Genomic DNA, 10,373 nt, shown 5'->3' on the forward strand with positions numbered 1-10,373 from the left:
TAAGGTGCACGTTACTTTTTGGAAAAAAAAATGGTAAAAAAGATGGCAAATAAATTTTTAAGCCTCTTCAAAGACCTGCTTTGGCCTGGTGATGCCACCTGCTTGTCTTCATGGAGATAGAAATGTACTGTGGAACATTCAAAGCTAAGTTATACTATCCATGGAGACGACTAGGTGGAGGACCCGCCACCTAAAAATAACATAATGCACGTTTAAAACAACTTATGTTCCTATTTATGTGTAATAAACCAGGAAAAATATAAAAGAATATACACATTTGTCTGTGAATTCTGATCCTATAGAACTTGTGAAAGAAATGTCAAACTGTTTTTATGGTACTTGCACCTTTTAGATTCTCAGCCCCAGCCCCAAAGCCAACTTAATTTGTCCTTATTCTCCAGTGACTTACTTGTCTCTTCCACTACATATTGTCTGCTAATGTGAACAATATAAATCTTCAGGATCACCTCAATGAACAAACTAGAAATGTTTACTTTTGTGTTTAATTTTATCTTCCTGAATGCTTCTGTGTTGTATGTTACTCATGGTGAATCTTGCTTGGCCGGGGGTGCTCTGTCTGTATGCACCACTTCAGTCCTAATATAAAATACCTGTAGCCTGTAATGCTTTAAAGAAATATCCAGCTAAGACTTGTGTTAGCTTTATTTTACACAAACAGAAAGTTATGGTTTATTGTAAATAGTTTAATTTTCCACAATATTGTATGAGACATTGAGGTAATAAAGAAGTGATGGAGCATTGTGTGTGTGTCTCATAGCTACAAAAAAAAACAAAAAACATATGCAAAACATACAAATACAAAACACTGATTTCAATATCCTTCATAATTGTGTTGTTTATAAAAAGCAGCAAAAGAAAAAAAACTTCATTAAAACTGCACATTGTTGTAAGCTTTAGATTTCTTAAAAAAACCCAAAACAAATCTGGCATACAGTAGCATACAAGGTAATATTCACATCATAGGGAAAATATATATACACACACACATACACATATATATATAGAGTCTTACTTTCAAGAACTTAAAATAAATGTATTCTAGTAGTTGGGCAAGTTATGTATAATTTATCTGAGTGGAATCTGCAAGACTGATTATAATATCAACCTAGATACTACATGTACTGTTTTCTGGGTAGATTAAACAGAAGTACTGAACATATTTCAAATAGTAAAAATGGTGCAGATAATGTGACATGCCTTGCACTGGTAACACACTATCAATTTCTTAATGAGTGTATTTCTTTCGACAGGAGATTTGAACACTTTTTGATCCCTATCACTTCACATCAGGGCTAAAACTTACGCGCACTTTCCATTTGAGGAAACGTCTGTTCCTCTCTTCTCTCTCAGTCAAAAGTCTTTAGCAGCATTGAACACACAAAGGTCATCTGGAAGTGACAGGCAGTGTGTGAAGGTCCTTTACAACAGCTGATAGTGATGTAGTGTAGTACAGGCACCAACAGGAGTCACTGCTGACACTTGGACTTTCTCTCCAGTATCAACTTGAGCTCAGATATGGCTGTAACCAACAGAGGAAATTAATTCAGTATCATCTGTGTGACTTTCGATGTTTTCCCTAATTTCAAAACAACGTGTTGTTTTAAATGTGTAGATTGTAATCCTGTTGCCTCTCTGGTGTGTAGTGTAGAGAAACAGGACTGTACAAAATGCCTTTTCCATTTCTAATTCTGAGCAGTACACTGTATAAAGACAGTAGTGTTTGAGTTTAATGATTCCACATATCATATAGTTTGGGAAATTATCAAATGATCTATCCTCAGATATTTGTCAGAGCTTGTCAGCCATCAGGATGTGGTTAATGTGACTGGTGGAGTGGACCTACTTTCTCCCAGTGGGTTGGTGTTGCATCTGACTCTGTTGACTGTAGGGTGAGCTGTGGAGACAGTGCAGGCTGCTGCAGGCTGTTGGGTTAATGCAGGGGAGGATAACATTCTCCGAGGCGCAGGAACAGGTGGCATTATGGCTTTCTTTAGAGACTTTGTGACCTCTGTGAGAAAAAAAGAAAAATTCAAATAAATATATCCCTTTCTCTCCAATGTAATATTTTATGTTAAATGAACTCATTTTAGGTAGAATATGTCAAACTTTTTAGTAATAACTACTATCAGTAAAGTGATACAACTGAAATAGAAAAAATAAGATTTGGCACAAAAATATGTATGTAACGTGTATGTAAAGTATTACATTACATACACGTTGGCCTCCTTTAAAAAAAATATTACATACAATTACATAATAATAATAATAAATAGAATTAGTTAATAATAGTACTATTTAATAATAATAGTACTATATAATAAAAATAGTACAGTGACATTTTCCCCACACACCTGTGACTTGTGCGGGGGGAGTGGTGGAGACGTCTACAGTCTTTTCTTCTTCAGTCGCTGTTGAGAAAGGAAAGAATGAAGTCTGGCCCGTTTCAGTTTAAACTGTGACCGACATGATTGACAGATGAGTTCAACAGAGCCAGATACTCACGAACATCATTCAGGTAGATGCACTCTTCATTTACAGACTCTGGCTCCGGACTCGGGACGCGTACTGTCACCAAAACACAATAATTTTTAATAAAGTTACTGTTAAAATGTGGAGTAAAGAAATTCTGGGCAAAAATATCATTAACACAATGTAAACAGATAATGGCAGAGTACAGTTTGTTCAGGATTTTGAATGATCATCCACAGAAAAAAACGCTTGTATTTTAAAAGCCTAAAATACCTGGTTTTGGAGGAACATTTGGTGGGATGGGACTAGACGAGGGGCGTTGGATACTCTTTTCTCCATTTTCATAATCTGACTGGATAAATGCTGAAGAGAAACATGTTGTTATGTGCAATAGTATAATCATCATTACAGAGCTTAACTGGCTCTACAGTGAGTCCAGACGACAACTATAAACACAATATAACCCTGATCTGATACACACATATCCCATAGGATAGGGCCTAAAGGAGATTAACACAGTGTATCTCACTAAACCAGGTCAATACAATATTGCACCACCAATATATGGCCCTATTACACAGAATAAAAGTAAAGATAAAAGTAACTCCTAGCAGCAGATGTAGGACAAAAAGGTCTATTATTTGATGTAATCTTGAGCACTTACAGATACTCCTCTCGTACGTTTCTTCAAGGACCAGTGGAGTCAATAAACCTTCTGTTTTGTGAATGAAAAAGTTGATTACGTCGTGTAGTGTCTCACAAGGAATCTATTGAAGAAAGAAGAAATATTACATATAAGACTACCAGTATATGATTGTCTGCAATGAAAATGAAATTAGAACTTGTATGAAGTCACTTTTTGTGATTTAAAAATAGATAAGGAAACTAAGTTAAATATGGATCACAAAATTCTTTGCCAAACTGTGACTAACATTGACAGTAACAATAATAAAAGTAACCAGAGTTACAAAAAAGAGTTACAAAACAGGCTTACAAGTTTGAACATCTTGACATGGCACTATAGTTCAGTATAGACGCTTAAACTTTACTAGAGTTTTTCTCTTCATTAGAAACATTGTGCTGTCGGCTGTATATTTTTATTGTAAACATGTTATTGTTTTCTTACCAAGTTGTATAACCTTTAATAAAGCATGTCAAACACACAAAACAATAAATAGGTTATTAGAATTTTTAAGATTGGATTACCTCTCAGAGTGACTACAAAATAGCAAAATAGTAAGGAAGTGTTAATTAGAATATTTGTATTAATCTCAAACAGGCTCTGTTAATACTCACTGGATCTTCTACATCGATTGTAAAGCCTCCTTCAAGCCTTCGTGACAGACGGTAGTGTTTAAACTCTGGGCTGAAGGAACAAAATAAAAGGACAAAATTGTAAATTATCAAAAATACAATGACAGGAAGTTAAAAATCAACTCCATGACTGATTTCACAGAATCAGTGTTCAATCCTAAAACATTTACTTTAAACGTAGTAAAATACATTTGACCAAAATTAATATCAGTAAATGGGGATTTTAGCCAATTTACCACCTGTAAATATTTTCCATAACTATTCTAAAATGTACACTTGCATTCATTTTCAGCTTTAACGTACAAAAACTTAATAACAGCATTTGTAATAAAACAGTGATAAATGTAGGAAACCTTATTGATGAGTTCAGACTTTAAGTTCTACTTCCACCTCTGACAGTTAAAGCAGAAATACATTTACTTCCACTTTTTACAAACTCAAAGTCCAAACAAACACTGGAGAGGACGTCTTGTTGATTGAATGAGTTTATATGAACAAAGTCTTACTTCTCCAGAACTTGTCTCGTGGTGACGGCGAAGGCTCCCTTTCCACACGGTCTCAGGAGCAGGTTTCCTTTTGACGACTCTCTCTCAAGCAGCAGCTCGGCCTCCAGGCGGTTCACTTTGTGATAACAGCTAAAATAACACATTAATAGTTAATTCACACTCATACGGAAAAATCAAAACAATGTACTCACAAAACCTGCACAATCAGCATTGTAAGAAATGTTGACAGAAGAAAGTCGGAAGAAGGATGTAATTCCTCATATTTATAATGTTATTATGATGATTAAAATGTCAATGTAGATTCAAGTAGAGGCTTGGATTCCATTATCACAAGAGGACTGGAAGGTTCCATGTACCTTAGCACATACAGTATACATGCAATTTCATCTATAAGATTACCTACCAGGATCTTAATCAGTGCATTTAATAATCTTGCATTATTTAAAAATAATACAATCATACTTACACAGGCATGTCCGCTAATGGGTTAACATAAGGACTAGAGCTGGCATCAATGGCAATAGCGGCTGATGTGGTGTTTTCTAATCTCAGTTTCTCCTTGTCCAATGCCTCTTTGAGTATGTGGATCTGTCCAGGAAGTAGGTTCAGAGACGAAGGTACTGACAACTAACAAAAAGCAAAACAAATAAATAAATAAACGAATGAATTAATGAATGAAATGTATAACTTCATTATTACTATTTTAAATACCATAAATTAAAGGTGCATTACGTAACTGCATGGTTTTGGGGAGATGCTATTGCTTTGCATGGAATGTTTTACAGTATGGCTTTAAACATTAAACGATAAACAGGTGACTTCAGCAGATCAAGTTACTGTTCAAATCTGTGGAGGGGCAAGCCTGCTTACAGTTACAGTTAGAATGCATGTTTTTCAAGTATTTATAGCAGTAAAAGAACTTGTAATTGAATGCAAGACAAGTGTAATGAGTGTAAGCTGTAAAAGTTTGAATGAATAACTTCTATGACTCATTACAGATACAAACTAAGTGCTAAAGTGTTTCATTCTAGTACTTATTTATTGCAGCTCATGATTTTTTTTTAAACAGATCTAGCTCTTACTTTAGCGATGGAGTAGATGAAACCTTTCCACAGCTCCCTAGCCTCTGCATTAGAAGCCTGCAAATATAGATAATGTAAAAAAAAAAAAATTAAAAATTAAAAAAGTCTCCAATAGAAACAGGTGAATTTTGCAACTTTGGGCTCACAGTGATGTTAATGGTTTCTTGTTTGAGCTGGAGGATCATTCTGGCTGCATCTAAGTTTCTGTCGAGGCTGTTGTCGTCAGTCAGTGAGATGAAATCACTCAGCTCCACTTTCTCTATGTACTTTAAAATAAATATTATTAAAGTTAAAGTTAGTGAATGCTAAAGAATGAAATAATATATAATAAAATGCATAATTACAACAGTGACTAGTCTTAGATGTATGTGCTGAGTGAAAGTACGACATATTCCACTGTGTATTGTCTCGTGAATGTGTTTTAAGGCAAGGCAAGGCAAGTTTATTTGTATAGCACAATTCGTACACAAGGTAATTCAAAGTGCTTTACAGAATAAGAAAGACATTAAAATCAAAACAAATTAAAGTCAAAACAAATTTGAACTTACATCTGAGTCTCTTTTGTCATTGAAGAAGAATAGTGTGCTTCCACATAAACAGGCCCACAGCTTCCGTGATGTCTGCCCCAAAATACTAGGATTATTATTCATTGCCATAACAAGTTCCTAGTTTTTAAATAAAAATTATATTGATTTTGATTCTAAACTATAACCAGCTAATTCTTCCATAAGTGGAGCTTTTTAATGGATTGCCACAGTAAAACAATTAGGGTCACTCAAAAGTCACTGGCATGCGTTTTTTCTTGTTGTCAGTTGTTATGTCATACTAACTGTTACATACAAATAAATAATATGACAATGCTGTAATACAGTTCTGCTTCCAAATTGTTTGGTAGCATTGAAAGCACTGAAATGAGGAAATAAAAACTTGCGTGGGTGGTATTGGTGGAGTAAAACTGCTGTTAATATTAGCTTTCAATGGTACTGAGAGGTGACAAAGTGGTGAAGTCCTGGGATATGTGTATTTAATTCATGCCTCACCACTGAGTCACTTGAATTAACTCAGTGAGTGTCCTTATCCAATCAATTATGTTGTTAGAATTGTAATAAAGGAGCAATACACAATAGGCTATACTTTAATTAGGGCTAATACTGTATTATTTCACATTATGGCACTTAATGTAATACTTACTGTATTGGTAAAAGGGTAAAAAGGAGCTTATTCTCATATAAGGGAATAGAAAGTAAACAAGTAATGTTTTCAACATAATCAAGACAACATAATTGGCATTTTTTCTGTGCAAAGTACCTACTTAAAGGTATGTTTTTATATTTTTCATCACTAATTTAATTCCTCCACTATTCTAAGCTACCACTGCACTGAAATATTTATTATGTTTGCTCATCTTTTGTATTTAGTGTTTAGAGTCTCTTATCAGTGTTTGCTATGCCAGTCTTTCTTAACCAAGCCTATCTTTAAAGCAGTAAAGCAGTCCAACCAGTCACAGAGTAATGCAGTAATGTGAAGTACTCAGCTGAGTCAAAGTCCAGACAAAGCAGCTTTATAACAAATCGTCCCTCTTTTAAAGTTATGGCCTCTACTTCCAGTAAGAATAATTATTTCATGCAACATTTTGCCAGTTACCGTCACTCCTAGCTTACTGAAAACTACCTTTCTGCATAGCACATTGGTTATTCATTAAACTGGTGTGACATTGATTTAAAGACTTGGGCTGCAAAACACTAACAGTGAAATTAGGCCTAACAATATGTTATCATCACAATTAAAATGCAATGCAATTAACTAAGTAAATAAACTACTTGCTCTTGATATACAAAAAAATAAAAGGTTTGGTAATATTATGTCACCTTACCTTATCTTTGAAGGATCTTTTCTCCAAGTAACCTTCATAATAACAATGTGGCAGTTGATGTCTGAGGCGTCCTGTCCTTTTTGCCATTCCTTGTATGAAAATACAGGCTTAAAATAATTTTGTTGCAGATTTACTTTTAAGCTGTCTCTTCTTTCATATCTTGAAAATCAAAGTACATAGGTTTAAAAGAGAGAGGGCAGGGCCAGGGACAAATATCATGATTCTTGCTTCTGATTGGTCCACCTGTGAAATGGGCGGGGGTTGTAAAAATATCGTCAGGAAGTTTTCTGACGCATAGGGTTTCACAAGTATGGAAAGCACCTTTGGGACTTTGCTGCTTCACTGGAAACTATGGGCTATAGGCAGAATTACCTGTCAAACCGGCCATGGAAGAGTCGTTTCCCATAAGTTTCATTAAGGTTAAATAGACATAATCAATTTTTTTAAATAGACAATTATCAAACAAGTCACTTACTATCATGACTGTTATTGTAGGAACATCTTCCTATATTATGAAACTTTTATGTGGAGGGTCCGCCACCTACTTGTCTCCATGGAGATGTTATTGGTTTGTCACTCATGTCCCACAAGGTGGCATTACACACTGGCATTACTGTACACACGTTAGTCTCCAAGCAGATGACTCTTCCAGGCCAAGTTCTGTGAAGAGGCAATAAATGGTATTTAAGACTAGTGCAATAATACATATTGCAAGATAGATAGCCAAAGTTTATGGTCATACTGTACATTCCAGTAAAACAATGTCATATCCATGGAGTCAAGCAGGTGGTGGACCCCTCAGCAGAAAGTTAGTTATTGTACCTTTAAAAAAGTTCCAGCTAGTCTGAAAAAAAGCCTAGATGTCGACTAACCCATACATAATGACATGATTCAAGTTTCTGTTATGATGCAGCCGCATAAAATCCTAACATTTCGACCTCAAAGTTGTAATTTTACAAGAATGGAGTAAAAGCCAAAAAAGGTTGTGATTTTACGAGAGTCGTAGTCAAAGTAAAAACATAATTTTATCCAGAATTAGGGGCTGACATCAATGTCAAAAGAGCAATTCGCCACTCCAACCATAGTGCAAAAGAATTGCACTTATCTGAGTTAAAATCTCAAATAAAAACCTATGTACAACTGATTTAGACCTTTATTTACTGGCCTGCTGTAGAATTTCCCTGGGAATGACCCTTATGTGCCTCTGCACGAAGATAAGCACTGCAGGGCAGGACACTGACCATGCTGTGATCCACAGCCAAATACAGGTGTAGGATTTTCAACATTACTCTATTCTGTTGGCTTTGAGCCTTCGATCCTTCTTTACACTTGTTCACAGGTTTGTGGAGGACAGTATGTTGTGGTCGATTCCACATAAAGAATTCGGAGTCAGGGACTGAAATCAGTTTCAGCTCTGTGTATTGGACTAAACTGTACACATCTGGAGACAGAAACAGGACAGCGCAGCACCAGTAGGGATTAAGCTACATTATAATCGGTGTGTAAAACTGTTGCTGCCCAGTGCACACATCTCCACAAGCTCATAACAAAGGGCTGAAGTTATCCATAATAAGCACATATTTTAACAGTGATTCTATGCAAAGTGCCCATGTTTAGAACAGTAGAGAAGCAAAGATGAGCAGAGTATGGGTAAAGATCATGCTGAGACTCCTCCACCTGTTTGTGACTTGGAGCACAGCCTGTGTCCTGCCCGATGAGCCCCAGGGAGCGTCACACTCTACAGCACATGCGTCAAACTTCAGGCCCACGGGCCAAATTTAGCTCACCACGTCATTTCATGTGGTCTGCAAGAAGGTAAATTAAAAGGTATGACTGTCATTTTAAAATAAATCTATGCTGCTTTAATATGTGTATTGTCCATAATCTAATGACATTTTCCCAACAAGTTGAACTGAGAACTACTTACAAATAATGATCCCAAAATGTCCAGGAAGAGGAAAATTTATGCAAATGGAAGGCAGTTTCAAGAAAGGTGGGAGGTTTGTGTTTCAAGGAGTAAAACCTGTATGTCTTTTGTGTTATGAGGCAGTGTTGTTTGTCAAGAAAAACAACAAATTGTCCAAGAATTAAAAGGCAAACAGCAATCACAGCAGAATATGTTCACAAAAACCATGAGGCAGTGGAACTAGCTTTAATGAGTCTTCTTCTTCAGAGGTGTTTTTGAAGCAGTGCTAAAGATGAGCAGGTTCAATTCAATTCATTTTATTTTTGTAACACCCAAAATCACAACAACAGTTGTCTCGAAGGGCGTTCATGTTTTGGTTGATGGGGGAAACCGGAGTACCCGGAGGAAACCCATCCAGACACGGGGAGAAACATGCAAAACTCCACATAGAAAGGCCTGGGCAACCCGGGGATCAAACCAAACCTTCTTGCTGTGAGGCATGAGTGTTGCCACTCAGCCACCGTGCTGCCTACACACAAAAACAAAACAACAGGAAAAATCAGACAAAACAAGAAAAATCGGCCAGGCGAGGAGGAGGGAGGGGGGCGGAGGAGGGCCAGGCGAGGAGGAGGAAGACCAGGCGAGGAGGAAGACCAGGCGAGGAGGAGGCGGAGAGCCAGGCGAGGAGGATGGGAGCCAGGCGAGGAGGAGAGGGAGGCGGGTGGAGGAGGGCCAGGCGGGGAGGAAGAGAGGGTCCAGCTGTCATCGGGGCATCTGAAAGAGATACACTCTACAGGGGGAGTGGGACAGGGGACAACATGTGAATAGCATTGCTGATGAGAAAATAGGACAAAGCAGAGGATAGTGCTCAGGTTGCCATACTTCCCCCAGCTAGTTATCTCCTACTGCAGCCTATCTTATCCCGAGTTTTAATGTCTAACTCCCTCACTAAGTAACCTGGTCATAAGCTATACCGAAGAGGAAGGTTTTAAGCCTGGTCTTAAATACAGAGACTGTGGGAGCCTGTTTAACATCAGCAGGGAGTTGATTCCATAGCACAGGAGCTTGGTAACTGAATGCTCTCCCTCCCACTGTACTTTTGGACACTCTAGGAACCACTAATAGTCCTGCATTCTGAGAGCGGAGTGCTCTGTTTGGCTGGTACGGGACAATAGCATCTTGCAGATAGGATGGGGCCATAC

General features: G+C 37.1%; 1 protein-coding gene across 1 annotated transcript; it reads right to left on the reverse strand.

The window, feature by feature from the left end:
* Positions 1-1,398: 1,398 nt before the first annotated feature.
* Positions 1,399-7,434, reverse strand: LOC117370133 (signal-transducing adaptor protein 1-like). The gene is made up of 13 exons (XM_033965500.2): positions 7,266-7,434; positions 5,941-6,012; positions 5,539-5,658; positions 5,393-5,449; positions 4,777-4,937; positions 4,311-4,439; positions 3,787-3,856; positions 3,155-3,257; positions 2,764-2,853; positions 2,524-2,586; positions 2,373-2,429; positions 1,865-2,029; positions 1,399-1,540 (listed from the first exon to the last, which is right to left on the reverse strand). Exons 1-13 carry the CDS (start codon positions 7,350-7,352, stop codon positions 1,488-1,490), a joined length of 1,227 nt encoding a protein of 408 aa, XP_033821391.1. The 5' UTR covers positions 7,353-7,434; the 3' UTR covers positions 1,399-1,487.
* Positions 7,435-10,373: the final 2,939 nt, after the last annotated feature.

This window comes from Periophthalmus magnuspinnatus, chromosome 4 (genome assembly GCF_009829125.3).
Source record: "Periophthalmus magnuspinnatus isolate fPerMag1 chromosome 4, fPerMag1.2.pri, whole genome shotgun sequence".
Classification (NCBI taxonomy): Eukaryota; Metazoa; Chordata; class Actinopteri; order Gobiiformes; family Gobiidae; genus Periophthalmus; species Periophthalmus magnuspinnatus.

Coding starts and splice junctions, on each gene's coding strand:
- LOC117370133 (XM_033965500.2), bottom strand. CDS start 7,352: ATGGCAAAAAGGACAGGACGCCTCAGACATCAACTGCCACATTGTTAT. Junction 5,659..5,940: donor ATGACAAAAGAGACTCAGAT/GTAAGTTCAAAT, acceptor TTTATTTTAAAG/TACATAGAGAAAGTGGAGCT. Junction 2,030..2,372: donor TCCCCCCGCACAAGTCACAG/GTGTGTGGGGAA, acceptor TTTTTCTCACAG/AGGTCACAAAGTCTCTAAAG.